Raw genomic sequence first — 10,549 nt, forward strand, 5'->3', positions numbered from 1 at the left:
TAAAATCAACGAGGGTATTCGAATTTCCATTTTCTGCAAGGTTTAGTTGACTATTCATGATTTAGAGGCGGAAGGATCAAGAAGTAAACAGTCGTGAATTAGGGTGCTCGCTTACTAAAATGACGTCACTTCCTATAGGTTCCTTTGACCAGGCTTAGTGAACACTCGAAATGGTCAACCATGTTGGCTTTTTGTGGTTATAATGATTAAGGTCACCGGAATGTTAAAAAAATGTCATGGATTGAACATTGATGTCAATGGGGAGATAATTACTAGCCTGAACCCTGATGGCTCAGACTAGCAATTATTTGCCCATTGACTTCAATGTTAAATGGCAGTAACATCACAAGCTGTAGCTTTTTGCTCATCATTCCGTTGGTTCCAATCTTTATAGGCACAATGGGGACAACATTGGGCAATCTCCTCATCATAATTTTGTAGGGGGTTGACCATTTAGATTTTTTGCTACGCGGATTTGAAGTTGACTGGGGTGAAAATCTCACTTCCGACACAATGATTGCTCTGCAGAAGGACACTTTACACCCCCTATCCCTTCGCTGTAATATCCTCAGTATAACCCAAAAATGCAGGAAGAGGGAAGAAAAAAATTAAGGGAAAAATTGTCTATTTATAACTCGCACTTCATGGGATATGATGGTTGTATCCCTTGTCACAGTACACCATTAAAGGACAATATTGGTGCCAGTCATTATTACATATGTGATATGTGATACTTATAAAAACATGGTAATGCACGGACTTTTTCTATTTTTCTTTCATGTTCTCTTATCTAGTGACAGTCAATTTTGTTTATGAATTGTCAGATATCCTTTCACAGTCCCATACAACAACTTTTGGTCTTCGAAGGAATTATTAGTGAGCAGAAATTCGCCCATGTATCTGTTAGTTATCACCCGTCACTTCAGCCAGTTTTATAGAGTGATAACTCGTGTTTTCTTTTTGCGTACGTCACTTCCTATTGTTGAAACATTGATTACTCATCTATCGTAGCAATGATCTCTGTGAAAAAATAATATTTGGAACGTGTTTAACCAGTTCTATCACATATGTGATAATGACTGGCACCCATATTGTCCTTTAATTTCCTCATTGACTCTTCTAATGTTAATTCTCGCCTTTTTGAGCGGCCCTAACTTTTCCCTACAAATGGAGTAACATGTTGGGACCTCTTATATAAGCATGTATGAGGTTCACCATGGAAATCATGAGATAAAAATACTGGAATTAGCATACTAGTGAACATGTAATGATCCGCCCTACTTTTCATCGTGACCAACCTCAAATTGGCAGACAATGTATATATATTCAATTCCCTTTCTTCGATTTTACACCAAAACGCCAACACAAATCACCATGCAAAAGGAAGAGAGGGGGCGAAAGACTATAAATAACTGTGCAGGACCGGAATTGGATGAAGAGAGGCCCTGGGCTATTCCACTTATGAGCCCAATCATCTCCCCCACCAATCCTGCATCCTTGGCTGGCCCCCCTCTCTCCCCTCCTAGATATTGTGTGTCGCGTCTCCATCCATCTTTATCGTTAAAAAGAATTAAATTACGACCATCTAACTATGACTATTAATTATGTAATGGGACGAAATGGGGTTTAACGTCCTACTGTTCTACAGCTAGACAATGTCCGTGCCAGGACCCTCCGTCCGTTAACTGCCTGCAGGTACTATTAATCACTCGAGCCCGAGACATTCTGGTCAGTAGGTCAGATCTCTACCGTTCCCTTATGATACAGCGCGCACGTGCGAACCATTCGCCCCACCCCCATATATATTTTAAGAATATTTGTTTCAGTATCTCGACAAAGCATACAACTTAAACAAATACAGCATGATTTTTATTTACTACACCAGAAACAATTGACCTTTTTAAGGAGGGTTTTGCTTTGGTTTTGAGATAAGAGTTTTCTAATATTCATCCCCTTCTTCGTCGCCTTCGCCGTCACCACCATCCACGCCAACTTCCTCATAATCTTTCTCAAGGGCAGTTAAATCTTCTCTAGCTTCAGAGAATTCACCTTCTTCCATACCTTCACCAACATACCAGTGGACAAAGGCCCTCTTAGCATACATTAGATCAAATTTATGATCCAGACGTGCCCAGGCTTCAGCAATCGCCGTGGTGTTGCTTAACATACAAACCGCTCTCTGAACCTTGGCTAAATCACCTCCTGGTACAACAGTTGGTGGTTGGTAGTTGATACCCACTTTAAAACCTGTTGGACACCAGTCCACAAACTGGATGGTTCTCTTGGTTTTAATGGTAGCAATGGCCGCATTAACATCTTTAGGTACAACGTCCCCACGGTACAACATACAACAAGCCATGTACTTTCCATGACGAGGATCGCATTTTACCATCTGATTGGCAGGTTCAAAACAGGAATTAGTAATATCCGAAACTGATAACTGCTCATGATAAGCCTTTTCAGCAGATATTACTGGTGCGTAGGTAGCAAGGGGGAAATGGATCCGAGGATATGGTACTAAATTGGTCTGGAATTCAGTTAAGTCAACGTTCAGCGCGCCATCAAATCTGAGAGAAGCAGTAATAGAGCTGACAATCTGGCCAATCAAACGATTGAGATTTGTGTAGGTGGGTCGCTCAATATCCAAATTACGACGACAGATGTCATAAATAGCTTCGTTGTCCACCATAAAAGCGACTTCTGAATGTTCCAGGGTCGTATGGGTGGTGAGAATAGCGTTATAGGGTTCAACCACGGCAGTGGATATCTGAGGAGCTGGGTAAATGGCGAATTCGAGTTTTGATTTCTTGCCATAATCCACACATAGTCTCTCCAAAAGTAGGGACGTAAAACCCGAACCGGTTCCGCCACCGAAGCTATGGAAGACAAGGAAACCCTGAAGGCCCGTGCACTGGTCAGCTAATTTTCTGATTCTGTCAAGAACCAGATCAATTATTTCTTTGCCGATAGTATAATGGCCTCGAGCGTAGTTATTGGCGACATCTTCCTTACCAGTGATGAGTTGCTCTGGGTGGAACAGTTGACGGTATGTACCAGTTCGTACTTCATCTGAAATAACATAGAACAGTTTCTGTTAAATAGTGTTATTTTATGAATGAACGGATCAAATGAAAATATAGTACTATAATTATAATGGGTATTTCTTAAGGCATAGAAAGAGAGAGAGAGAGAGAGAGAGAGATGGGGCTTGACGTCCACTCGACACAAACTAGGTCATATCGTTCAATGGTTCAATGATTCGCTTGCGCATAGGGGTTTTTAGCAATGGGAGGAAACCTTGTCACGTAGAAGCGAGGAATCGAAACCATACAACGTGACTCAATGACAGACCTTATGACCTTACTCGCACGCCTTAGACCATTCGGCCCCTCGGCCCCAGAAATTTCTCAGCCAACAGCGGCATCGAACCCAAGGATCCCTGGTTAGTGCGCCAGCGCTTAACGTACTGACGAATGGCAATGTAATGGAGGATAATTTTACCCGGACAGCGGCATTTGTGTCTAGTCTTTACCGAATTCTAACTGTGGAGGCTTCATTTATGTGCACCTCACATGTTTATGGGTGGACTCCCAGGCCACCAGTCCATATCTGTCTTGCCATTCCTACGGAACACAGATTGAAAATCACATGATTATTTGCGGCCTACGACGGAATTCGAGTCTGGGATATTCTGTTTCAGAGTTTCCGCTAGGCTACATCAGTTGTAATTTACAAATGTATAATCTAATTACCAACAACACTTGGTTCCAGGTCTACAAAGATAGCTCTTGGTACATGTTTACCAGCCCCTGTTTCACTGAAGAAAGTATTGAAGGAATCGTCACCACCTCCAATAGTTTTATCTGATGGCATCTGACCATCAGGCTGGATACCATGTTCTAAACAGTATAACTCCCAACATGCATTGTTTATGGTTATAAAGACATCACGTGGTGTGCTACTGTTGATTGATGACAGCCACTTTGTGTCAGGCCCCGTGGCCAGCGGGGGGCATTGCCCCCTGAACAAATGTTTTGCCCTCGCCCCGAAAAAAGATTTTCCGACCATAGCTCTAAAATACCTACAGTAGACTGTGCCGAGTGTGCCCCCCCCCCCTCTAAAAACTTCACTGCCCCTCCGCAACCAGCAAGCTACATGGTACGGGCCTGCTTTGTGTATGTAATGAATGGCAATAATCGTGAATTATTAAAGGAAAGGAGAACAGGTCACGTGATGATTAACCGAGTTTTATTTCGCCCTTATTGATTTTATTGCTTGCAATTAAAATGTAATACAACTACATTATGTAAATAAAGACTGGATAACCTAGTCTTCGATGTCGCACTAGATTAACTTACCAATACGTCATACTAGTAAACCTAGTCTAATATGTCACACTTGATAATCAAGTCTAAAACGTCAAACTAGATAACCTAGCCTAATACATTATATATTATTTATGTATACTTGATATAACCTAGTCTAATATGTCACACTGGATAACCTACTGTAGTACGCCATACTGGCTAACCTACTCTAATACCCTAGACCTCGCTCCTTTTCTTACGCGCATGTCGACCAGATAGCTTGCTCTTACACGTCAGACTTAGCTCCCATGGACACACACAATACACTGGCAAATCAAGTTCGAGAAGAAATAATTAATATCTTTTAGTTCTTATTTTTTACCAAAATAATGTATAAAGATTCTCCTCACAAAGTGTACATTCATTCGACAGACAATGTCAGAATAACATCGAGAATGCATTGTCGCTTGACCGATCAAAAACGGTATGTATCTAGTTGGGTCTATCAAAAGCTGGATGATGTGTCAGGGCTTTAACTGAACAGATTACTGATCAGTTATGCCGCCTGGTGTGCGTGGGCCTTTAGGAAACGAATACAAAGATTTTTTAGCAATTTATTTCTATAGGGGTCCTACAAATTTTACGTAGGTGTGTGGACACTAAATGGGCAATGATAACGGTATGAGCACTATGGTAGTAGGCTGACATGTGCGGGACTTTAGACAAAATAATGATACACCTTCATTGACCTTTCTGTAGTTTTAGTAACATGGCGATGATTGGTTGCGGTTTTTGATCGTCGTTGTAAACACGGCGATGGTTGGCTGCTATATGATTTGTAGTCTCTATCATCCAGAAAAATATTTCAACGGAGGTAACTAGTCCTAAACAAGATGTCAACGGCCATGAAATTAATTTAAGCATACATTTGATGGCATTGCCAGTTCAATATCCAAACTCTTTATTTTTTTTATTGTAAAATTTCTCTCTTCGTGGGCATATTTATGTTTTTTAATTAATCCCATTCGTCGTCAAGATTTATGCTTGTTTATAATAATGCAAGAATTATGGGATTTATTGCGGGAAGGGGTACAACTCTTACTGGACTTGACCAAAGATACTGGATAATCAACCATATAAAAAAAAAAAACGGTTACGCATGAGTGCAAATTGAATAGCAGACTTTGGCGTCTGGTTGATCAAGTCTAGACCGGTAGTATTCTCCTTTGGGTATGTCCAGTCTCGTTCATCGAGTCGCTTCATTACAAATGGCACTCGAAAGCTTACTGACACGGGATTCGTGTGTCAATTTTAAAATTTTCACTTTGTCTTAAATTTTGTCACAAAAACCGATGTCGTTTAACTGTCTAAATGTAAATAAATATGTAAGTGTAAATGTAAAGTTGCGAAACCTCTCTATTGCGTTAGTGACTTGCCTCCTTTAAGAGGTGGGGGTTGGATGTCCGAATGGTTAGCCAGTGCGCGTTGTATCATAAGGTCTGTTATTGAGTCAACTGGCGTGGTTTTGATTCCCCGGTTGTATGTGACAAGGAGTAGGGTCGCCCGTCCAACTTCATGGGTTTTCTCCGGGTCCTCCGGTTTCCTCCTACTGCTAAAGACCCCTATGCACAAGAGAATTATTCAAATAAAATTGAACCATATGTTAGTGCTGAAATGACCTAGTTGGTGAGTTAAACATTACTGTGAATTGTCATCAGTTATGTTCGGCGAAATACGCGAGAAGTCTCAGCCGCATGCCAGTTTCTAGCGTCTGGTTATTCCAGTCAACACCTATAATATTTATTGCGCATGCTCTCCAAATAAGAATATTATATCACCGTTTGACATGACTTGTGGAATATGTCTAGCCTCTTTCTTTGAGCACCTTGTTTCAAATGGCGCTGAAACGCATTATGGTACACGATTCGTGTACCAATGGTAAAATGTTTATTTTGTCTTAAATATTGGATATCAGAAGCCCATCTTTTCCAGGTAAGATCACAACACCAATGCTGATTTAAATTGCAAAAAAAATCGTGTTTTCAATGTCGAAGATTTTGGATGATATTGCATAATATTGAGTTACGGACTTAGCTACTTTAAATAAAACCCTGCAATATTGAAAGCTTTTAAAGATGGGTTCCCAGAAAAGTATTTATCGGGTGGTTATTTCCAATAAAAGTATGGTAATTTTGGTATATATGGAAAGTAGAGATATCCAATCTTACTAGAAAAATACTGGATTCCCCGAAAAACACTCATGGAGCGTATACAGGACAAAAATGTAAGGGTTCCCCTAATCAACAGCCCGACGATTAGAAATTTCTGCACGCGTGATGTCAAAGGGCACATGCGAACATTGAGCGCTTGATGTACAAGTTGATAAACTTTATGAAGAGTTAGACGTACAACACTTTCTGAGATAAAAATGACGGAAAAAGACGCGGGTTGTGGATAATCCGAGAATTTAATTAGGATTCGAAATTTGTAATAAAGAGTAAGCGATTAAAGACAACATCGTCTTATGTATGCAATGAATTCTCCTCTGACTTCCAAGAGAGGTAATTCAAGTGACGTAAACATGACCTGGTTTGATCGAATTTTTATAGCAGGACATTCCTTCGCAATTACAGTGTTTGAGAAGGATTTGAAGCAAAGCTATGACAAATTAATTAGTTCGAATATGTTTTTAGTCCATATTTACCATTAAATCATCCAGTTTGTACGCGGGAACCCATCTTTAATAAAGACACTTAACGGTATGTAGATACAAACAATTGGTGATGCTCTAAACAATGGTTTGTCATCCCCAGACATACGTATCCGTTCATGCATAGAATAATAGCAAAACATCAAAGCAACCGAGCATGGGGTAAAACGATCTAACAGGAGGTAACCAAAAGATGTTCTTACCATTTTGAAGAAAACGTTGAAAATTTTTAGCCACAAAAAATACAAAAATCATAACAATTAGGAGACGTTGTTGATGTAATGGTCAACTAAAGCTCATAGAGAAATATGAAAATCTCTCCTTATTTATGCATACTCTTTTTTTTATTTTGATGCGTTTCTATGGTAACTATTATTGATTGGCACTGGCATGACTCTTAAGACCACTAATATATTAATGAGCGCATGCATAGGCGGTAGTAGTGTACCGGACAATATGATGGGTTGGTTATCTGGTTGTCAATGGTTTCCACAAGGCTGTTGATAAATATAACACGTGTTCACACAAACAAACGATATTGTTATAAATAGTTTATATTAATGATACTATCACTATCTACGAGGAGATAATAACATTTTTAATGCATTCACTTGTCCAGACCTCTGGGACCATTAAAATAAGAGAGAATATGTTTCAATTTAAGTCAGAAATTCACGGGAGAGGGTGGGGGTGGGTGGTGCTCAGTGAGTAAGACGTTTGCTCGCTACAGAAGAGGTCCATGGTTTATTCCCAGTTTTGGCCGAGACGATACTTCCAGATTTTCCAATGTTTCACTTGTCAGTTGTGCAGGACATGACAAGGAACAGTGTCTAGTAGTTCGAACAGGACGACGACAAGGGTATACCGTGTACATGTAGGCGTTGTCGTAAGAAAAACCTTGACAAATGGAATTAGAAATAAGCATAGGCCGCTGTCCAGGCCAAATTTCACCCCAAAGCACGTCACATGGCGCATGTCCAGTTGTTGAAGAAAAGTAGGAAGTAAAACCCATTCCCATTTCAAGACAGGTTTCAAAGAAACACCATTCCGCGGCAGGCCGTAAAGGTAGAAACGCCACCCCGAAGCCGATCGTAAAGGTAGAAACACCATCCCGCGGCAGGTCGTAAAGGTAGAAACGCCACCCCGCGGTAGGTCGTAACGGTAGTAACACCATTCCAGGGCCGGTCGTAAAGGTAGAAACACCATCTCTCGGCCGGTTGTAAAGGTAGAAACACCATCCCGCGGCCGGTTGTAAAGGTAGAAACACCATCGCGCGGTCGATCGTAAAGGTAAAAACAACACCCCGCGGCCGGTCGTAAAGGTAGAAACACCATCCCGCGGTCGGTTTTAAGGGTAGAAACACCATCCCGTGGTCGGTCGTAAAGGTAGAAACACCACCACACGGCAGATCATAAAGGTAAAAACACCGTCCCGTGGTCGTGTGTAAAGGTAGAAACACCATCCCGCGGCCGGTCGTAAATGGAGGAAAACTATCCCGCGGCTGGTCGTAAAGGCAGGACCCCCCCCCCCCCCCGCGGCCGGTCGTAAAGGTAGGAACACCATCTCACGGCCGGTTGTAAAGGGTTGGAGTTTAGCGTCTCCCCAAAACAATTAAAAATTCATTTTGGATGTCTATTTTATTTTATTCTATGGCCATGTGTGCAAAGCAAAGGACCATAATGATGAGAGTGTTTAACGACCACTCGACACAAACTAGGTCATTTCGTGATTAACATATGGTTTAATCCTATTTCAATAGTTTGTTGAGAAAACCCACGAGGTGGACAGGTGACCCTACTCCTTGTCACGTTCAACCGGATATCGAAACCACGCCACTAGTAGTGGGAGACTGGAGACAAAAACGGATAACTGGATAGATGGAGTTTAACGTCGAGTTGTCCACTCAAGTAGGGTTCTTTAGCAGTGGGAGGAAACCGTAGATAACCTAGAGAAATCCCACGGTGTTGGACAGGCAATCCTACTCCTTGTCAAGTACAAGGATCAAAACCACGCCATTTGTAAGAATAGATTAAACAATGCGTGGTAATTCACGGGATTGCAATTAAATATCGGTGATTATTGATGATAAGCGGAATCACACTAGATTAGAAAAAAGAAAAAAAAAACATCATTTAGAGGTGAACGACATAAAAGAACCAAATCATACTGAGTTTAGATCAGAAGATAAACCTTCTGAAAAAAAAAGAACTAGAACTCAAAAGTGGTACTGACGTGTTTTGGTACTTCAGGTCACGCCTTGTCACATTAACAATTAAGTTAAACTTGTATTATTGAGTACAGTAAGAATCAAATGTCAAGGGTCATTGTAAGGCTCGGTCATCAGATAGAAGGAGAGATAGAGAAAAATGGGGTTTAACGTCATTTAGGTCATTTCGGGACTAACATATGGTTCATTTTTTTTCGCTTGCGCGTAGAGGTCTTTAGCAGTGGGAGGAAACCGGAGGGCCAGGAGAAAACCCACGAGGTTGTACAGGCGACCCTACTCCTTGTCACGTACAACCGGGGATTCGAAACCACGCCAGTTGACTCAATGACAGACTTTATGATACAGCGTGCACGTGCTAACCATTCAGCCATCCAACCCCCCTTCAGATAGAAGGTCAAAAGTCGAACAAAATCCAAAGTGAAGCCGGAGGTAAACAAAATCGAAATTCAAAATTCGGCTCACTAAGAATTGTTGCCATTTGGAGTAGGTTCAAAACATTTTTTTTTATCGAAAATCGGAAATAAAATGGCGGCTGAATATCGATTTGAAGATTTTTTGTAAAATCCAATATGGCGACCGAATGGTTAAAAATGTTATTGAACAAGGCCTCTGAAAATGAAAGGTAATATCTGGGGCTAACACCACCATATGTCCTTTTTTGGTATGTGTTTAAAATGGAGAGAACTATCCAGGTTCGAGAAAAATCGGTAGGACTCGGTAATTTCCGGACGTTTCCGAAAGCCTGTCACAAAATTTTTGAATATGCCATTTTGAAGGCATCGGTCTGTTCCTTATTCCTACCAAGTTTCAACCTGATACCAAAAATAGTGATGGAGATACGCCATATTCTTGAATCGAGCGAACTTCCGAATTTCGAAAAACCGTCAGCAAGAGCCCATATGGGGTTCGGCCAAAGAATCCAAAAATGAAAACCCGGAGAAGATCCGTTGAGAAATATCCGAAATATAGACAATCTGAGATTATTTTTTGTCCCATCCGTAAAACACTTCCTGTTTGTCAAAAATAGCCCAATTTATATTCAATAAATGGATCCACGGAGGCCAACCACGTCTACGCTGGCAGAGTGTTTGCACCCTGCACATTTTTGGCGGCAAACTCTGACAAAATTCCCCATAAAAATAAAAACACTTACGAAAACAATACGTAATAATAATTAGCGGTTGATTCACAATTTGTATTGGCCGATGTTTTAGGTGGGTTGCAGTCATGGAGGTGTATATATTGACAATATATACACCTCTATGATCGTAGTAGCAACGGCTACATGTAGGTTCTTTAACGATT

The 10,549-nt window shown here is 40.9% G+C and overlaps 1 protein-coding gene across 1 annotated transcript; it reads right to left on the minus strand.

The window, feature by feature from the left end:
- Positions 1 to 1,939: 1,939 nt before the first annotated feature.
- Positions 1,940 to 3,930, minus strand: LOC126808914 (tubulin alpha-1A chain-like; the record flags this gene model as incomplete). Its single annotated transcript, XM_050533980.2, has 2 exons — positions 1,940 to 3,069; positions 3,753 to 3,930. Coding segments are annotated over 2 exons (1,308 nt in total), but the record flags the coding sequence as incomplete, so codon positions are not given.
- Positions 3,931 to 10,549: the final 6,619 nt, after the last annotated feature.

The sequence above is a fragment of the Patella vulgata genome, chromosome 1, assembly GCF_932274485.2.
Source record: "Patella vulgata chromosome 1, xgPatVulg1.2, whole genome shotgun sequence".
NCBI lineage: Eukaryota > Metazoa > Mollusca > Gastropoda > Patellidae > Patella > Patella vulgata.